The sequence below is a fragment of the Babesia bigemina genome, scaffold Bbigscaff_57325 (genome assembly GCF_000981445.1).
Source record: "Babesia bigemina genome assembly Bbig001, scaffold Bbigscaff_57325".
Classification (NCBI taxonomy): domain Eukaryota; phylum Apicomplexa; class Aconoidasida; order Piroplasmida; family Babesiidae; genus Babesia; species Babesia bigemina.
In genome coordinates this window covers 207-6,730 of record NW_012236996.1, presented here as the reverse complement: position 1 = coordinate 6,730, position 6,524 = coordinate 207, and the positions used below count along the sequence as shown (strand labels likewise).

The window sequence follows — 6,524 nt, the reverse complement described above, 5'->3', positions numbered from 1 at the left end:
CACTCCACATCGCCCCTTTATCCACTCTACATCGCCCCTTTAACCACTATACATCGCTCCTTAACCCACTCTACATCGCCCCTTTACCCACTCTACATCGCCCCTTTATCCACTCTACATCGCCCCTTAACACACTCCACATCGCTCCTTAACGCACTCTACATCGCCCCTTTATCCACCTTACATCGCTCCCTAACCCACTCTACATCGCCCCTTAACCCACTCTACATCGCCCTTTTATCCACTCTACATCGCCCTTTTATCCACTCTACATCGCTCCCTAACCCACTCTACATCGCTCCCTAACCCACTCCTCATCGCTCCTTTATCCACTCTACATCGCTCCCTAACCCACTCTACATCGCTCCTTTATCCACTCCACATCGCCCCTTTATCCACTCTACATCGCCCCTTTACCCACTCCACATCGCCCCTTTACCCACTCTACATCGCTCGAATTACCTCGCCTTAATACCGCTATGACCTCTTTAGACCACAATAATAACTTGCTGATACTGACCATTCTCTCAGTGACGATGCTACTAGAAGAGCCTTGAATGACATTGACTCCAAGCTCATTAGCCTTGGTCACCTTGCTGGACAGCTTGGCGGATTTGTTGGTCAAAGTGAGAGTGTTAAGAAAGCCGTTGTGAAGGCTATTAAAGCTGTTTTCGACACTAATCCAGACCTTAAAAATGACCTAAAACATCTTTACTCTTCTCATGTTACTACCCTTTCTGAGTCTGTCAACTCTGCTGGCAAGGCTGATGGCACCGTTGAAATTGGTCAACTAAAGCAGAAAGTTGAAAATGAAATTAAGAATTTTACAGATCAATATAATAGCCTTAATGAACCTAATAACCTTCCTAATAACTCTCCTCCTTCCCCCTCGCCCTCTGCTGAGTCAGACAAATTGCAGTCCAAGTTGGAGGCTTTGAAGAAAGTGAAGGAGCTTTGTGGATTTTTGACTAATTCTAAAAATGCGTCAAATGACCCTAAAAACCTCTTAGATAATTTATGTGACGGCCTCGAAACTTTCCTCGGCTTCAACTCTGAGACTAAAGGCTACAACGGCTCTGGGATTGTGTACTCTGACCTTGACAGGCTGGCAGACGGGGTGATGGGATTTTTGAGTGGTGTGCTTGGTGCGGTGAAGGATGATCCAAGCGTTACTACATACTATAAGAACATGGACAAAACACTCAAAAAAATTAAGGAAAGTATGCACAAAAATGGCGGATTGTCTGCGGCCGTTGAGGCTGTGAGCACGGCGCTGGGGGAGTGGGATGAGAAGGTGACTGAAAAAACTAGCGCACTTAAAAAAACTTTAACAGACCTTAAAACTAATAATATTAATCGTATGCATGAATCACTTAACGCACTTAATGAGCTTGACGATAACAGTCTTGACAAGGTCACTGGCAGGCTGATGAGATGCATCGGCGATGCTGGTGAACTTAAAAACGTTTTCGACGACGCCAAAAAGGCGTATAGAGCACTTGATCCTGCGCTTCGAGATAAGCTTCGTGGCGCTGTTAGCAGCGCGGAAGTGCAGGTTAAGGCGTTTGTTGCGGCTGCTCAGAATGATGAGCTGAAATCGTTGGTGGAGACCGCGGAAGATGAACTGAAAGAGTTGGATCACTCCCTTAACACGCATGTTAAGAGCCGTGTAGAGCTGATGAGCAACAATATTGAAGAGCAGTTTGAAAGTAACATTCGGAAGCCTATAACGCAAGTTGAGAAAGATTTTAAAACTGTTTACGTAGAGTTGGGAACATGGATTGCGTCGGCCAGACGACTTGTCGAAAATGCGATCTCGAAGTGTGAGAAGATTGTTAAGATGGTTGATCCGAGTCATTCGGAAATTTACAACAGCGCCACAACCTTGAAAGGTAAAGCCATTCAACTTAGGGATGCTGCACAGACAGCTTTGGACACAGTGAAATCTGAAGTCAGGTCAGCCTTAAAAGTGGTAGGGAGTATGAATATTAAGCTGAAGACTGATCTGGGAACACTGAGAGAGGCACTCCAAACGGCGATGAAGCAGTATTTTGCAGAGCAGTTGGTAAACCAAATCAAAACAAACGTGGAAGGAATCATCAACGGCACGCATAATGATGGTCTACAACATGTTGTGAAAGGTTTCAGCGCCAGTGCTGAAAAATTCGTAAAGAGGAGTGATCAGGGATTTGACAGTATCGTCAAGCAGTGGGTGAAAGATATTGTGGAAAATGATCCGACTGTCAGGAAGAACGTTGAAGAATATGTTAGCAGGAATGAAGAGCATGGTTTGAAACCGGAATATCGGGACAGCTACGGCGCCGACCAAGGTGAGAGGCTTAACGATAAAATCGCGACAGAAATTTCGAAGAAGCTTGCCGCAGAAATCGCAGATGCTGTTCAAATCGCTGATGGTAGCGACTCAGGTACTATTCGTGACCGCGTCGAAACTGCGCAGGCTGTTTGCTCCAAATTTGCAAATGATCTTGGAGATAGGATTAAGAAGATCTCATTCGGTGACTTCGTGCAAGGAATAGTTACTGCGATTGAAGACGTCGAGAATGGAATTTTAAGCATCCAGAATACAACTAAAACTCAATACCTTATGACGTCCATCGTTCGGTCGACTCTCAGCCAGCTTGTTGGTGTAGCTAGAAAAGCAGACTGGGATCTCGGGTCTTTAACAGGTGATAATGCTGACTACGAATTTGATGTTGAGAAATTGGACTCAGCACTGAAAGTGGCTGCGGGGTTGCAGAGTAATTTGTTACACCTTTTGGGCGACGAAACTGGTATTCCCGGTACTGGCGCGTTTGTCAACAAGCTTGATACTACAATTAACAGTATACTTGGTAAACAGATGCCGGGGGATAACCCAGTTTTCGTTGACCTGGAGAATGCCACAAGTTTCGCAGCTTACAAAATGCACGTCAAACAAGATAAATCTCTTCTCGATGCCCTTCTGAACGGTGAGCTACATGGCCATGAAGGTAGTGAAGAAGAAAACAAGCTTCCCAACGCAATTAACAAAATTAAACTACAAGGGTTGGCAACGTTGGAAGTCGATAATATTACACAAATCATGAACAAAGCATCAAATGCATTTGAGACACCTCTGAACACAATTCAGCAAGAGCTCAAGGAACTAACCGGCTTGGTTACTGCCATGAAAAGCACCACCTTTATGGAAAAGGATGAGACAAAAGGCGTTAAAACTCTCTTGTCGGAGCTCCAGAGTGGGCTAAATGATAAAGCGTTAGGTGACGCAGCTAAGGGTCTCAAGAATATTCAGACGGAGATAGATAAGATTTTGGGGACGGCGGTGAAAGCGGACAACCAAGAAAACAATGAGCATAATCTAAAAAAAATTCTCGAAGCCGGTGAAACATTTTACGTCACTACCATCCCAACGGAAGCTGCAAGTGCCATCCGAGACCTACAACGTAACGTTACCCGTGAAATTGCCAACGTTACCAAAACCGTCCAAACGAAAGCGCTGAACGAATATTATAAGAAAATCAGTGGCATGCTAACCAACATGAAAACTGAGGTCACTTCCCAAATCGACTCAATCGAAACAGAAATCACCACTGACTTCAACTCCGGCGTCAAAGGCCTGCTGCGGAAGGTGATGGATCATGGCAATAAGACTGCAGGTGATGAAACCAATATGCTTACGAAGTTGAAAAACGTGGCTGAATCTGCTAAACAAGATAACTTCAAAAACTTGTCTCAGTACTTTAAAAACCATTCCGATCCGGTTTTACAGTATATAGTAGATCAGGTAATCACCCCTCAGTCAGACGACCCGGGTAAAATCGTTTTTGAAATTAAAACAAAATTCGATGAAATGTTAACGCACTTAAATCATAACATTAAAGGTACCAAAAAAGAAAGACCTTTCAACTTTGACCACACTTTCACCTCCCTCCTCACCCACCTCTCCACCTCCCTCGCCTCCCTCTCCCCCTCCCACTTCGCCAACCCCCGGCACCCGGAGCTGCTCGATGCGGTTAGAGCGGGGCTGGAGGGGTTTGTCAAGGAGTTGGAGCGGGCGTATGTGAACGGGTATGATGGAGGGGAGGATATCATAATAGTAGATGCCAGAAACACGAAAGTTACGGAAAATGGCAAAAAGTGCGCAAAAGTATGTCTGACATTGTTCTCCACACTTCATCACGTATTAAGTGTATTAAGGAAATATTGTTATCGCACATGTAAATATATGCAAATTAACAAATCAACTGAACTTGGCAGCTTTTTCAGCGAGCAAGGTTACCGTATATCCGACCGAGGTGAACAAAACGGTGAATTGCAGGACAAAATTAGTATGCAAGGCAAAAAAGTTCATACATTACTTGTCGATAAATTCGATACAGTTTACAACTCCAATAAGGAGTTCAAAAACGCTCTTGAAAAGCTTAACGACTACCTTACCGATTATTACCAAGTCAGGCACATCTCCACTTTCACTGCCAAGAGACGACCATGCAACGTATTCGAAATGCTCTGTTGGCTCTCTGGGTTACCGTGCAATGCAGTGTATGAAGATATGCTGAGTGGCGCTGTGAGTGACCTATTCGAAGATCCAAGTAAGCAGGTCGCGGTTGAAGATGAAGGCCATGAAATCACAGTTGCAGACATGAGACAAGACTCCATACCGGCGCACCCGTACAACATGTCATATGATGACACGCAAAAAGCAATAACACGTCTGTGCTCGAAATCATACGATGTTCTGGCAAGAATCCTTGGCACCGGAGACGCGTACTCCATGTACGCCGTCGACTACTGCAGCAATGCACTAAATCTTCATTACCCGCCTAAAGGTGAAGATTGCCTTCAGCTGCTGCTTGACGTCCTTCACAGATTATTACCGTCGCTTAGATTCTTGTATAGGCAATGCGGCGTACGTGCTGCGTACTACGGATGGGCTGATTGCCATTACGGTAAACACGTCGGATGTGCCAACTGGCCATGCAAGGACCATCCAACCGACAAATCAGCGTGCGAACCAAAGTGTCAACCAACGTGCCAGGCAAATAGTCAACCAAATTGCCGGCCAACTTCTCCTTTAATGTCTTACCTCAATGACTGTTTACCTGGTCACTTGCCTCATCAGCTGCGTACCATAGGCTGCAAAACGGAATGCGCAACCTGTCCGAAGTCCAAGCCTGGCATGCCATGTTTGGTACCGCTTGGGTTTAGACGTTTCTCCGGCCAGTCACGTACAGGCAAAGAACTGCGTGATACACTGGAGAATTTCTTCTCCAATTCATATATCACAACAGTATTTTGCCTAATGCCAAAACCGCCATCTACACTTGCTGAACACATGAGCTTCGCAATGAACTATTTTGGAAACTGGCAGACAGACGCATCAAGGAATAAAAACGGTCTTCAAATAGCATTTGAGCAATCGATGAAGAAGCTATCAATACATCAAGTCGAAGATGCGAGCAACTTGAGAAGTGCGCTCAGAGATATCTATGGAACAAAGCACAACAATGAGCCCAGCAAGCTGACATCTCATCAGGACTCGAAACATGCCGATTTGTTGAGTGTCTGCCTACCTAACGAAACAAAACCATGCTCCGATTTGAAGCACCAATGCGCTCCTTATCTCTCCTCAACTTCTTCCGATGCGTACAATTACCTTGCTGAGAAGCATTCAGATCTATACCTCTCATGGGCTATATATCTACCGTGGACATTCTACAGCTACCTGAAATCCTTGCTGGATGCTTTCCAACAAATAGATTGCGGAAGCTCTGGTTGCACTAAATGTTCATGCAAGCCGGGAACACATGGCGTAGAATTAAACTGCACGTGCAACGCATTGATCAGCTGCCGTGGCGTGACGCCTACATTCTACCAATATGGTTTCACATTTGGATACACTAAAAGCATGTATGGCACAGACAGAAAATACTGCCGCAATTTCAACACGCAATTAAGCAACGTGCTTAAATCCGACTACTTCACCAAATTATTTGACGCATGTGACAACTTCCTCTGGATCATCCGACAACCATTCACCTACCTTGTCTTGGCTCTCTGGCTCCTCTCTCTCCTCTACCTCGTCCACATCATGGTCATCCGCCTGGACCTCCTCCACATCAAATCGCATTTAAATAGTCCCTCGAGTCATCGCATCGCTGCTCAATCACTACTTGCTGCTGGACGTGTTAGCAAGCTTAACAGGGTGTTTTATCTGCAACCGTAATTGTATTCACGTGTTTACTGTCTACACTCACCTAGCACATCACCTACTCACCTAACTTACGAATTGTGCTTTAATCTGCTGCATCACTCATTAATCGTTGTATGTGATTGTGTAATATTAAGCTAATGTGCTGACCAAGATGCTTCCCAAAGTGTTGACCAATGCCATGACCAATGTGCTGACCAACGTGTTGACCAAGGTGCTGACCAAGGTGCTGACCAAGGTGGTGACCAATGTGGTGACCTATGTGCTGACCTATGTGCTGACCAAGGTGGTGACCAAGGTGGTGACCAAAGTG

General features: G+C 45.2%; 1 protein-coding gene across 1 annotated transcript; it reads left to right on the top strand.

The window, feature by feature from the left end:
* Nucleotides 1-1,120: 1,120 nt before the first annotated feature.
* Nucleotides 1,121-6,226, top strand: BBBOND_0000950 (hypothetical protein, conserved; the record flags this gene model as incomplete). Its single annotated transcript, XM_012914939.1, has 1 exon — nucleotides 1,121-6,226. One exon carries the CDS (start codon nucleotides 1,121-1,123, stop codon nucleotides 6,224-6,226), a length of 5,106 nt encoding a protein of 1,701 aa, XP_012770393.1.
* Between the last annotated feature and the right edge of the window lie 298 nt (nucleotides 6,227-6,524).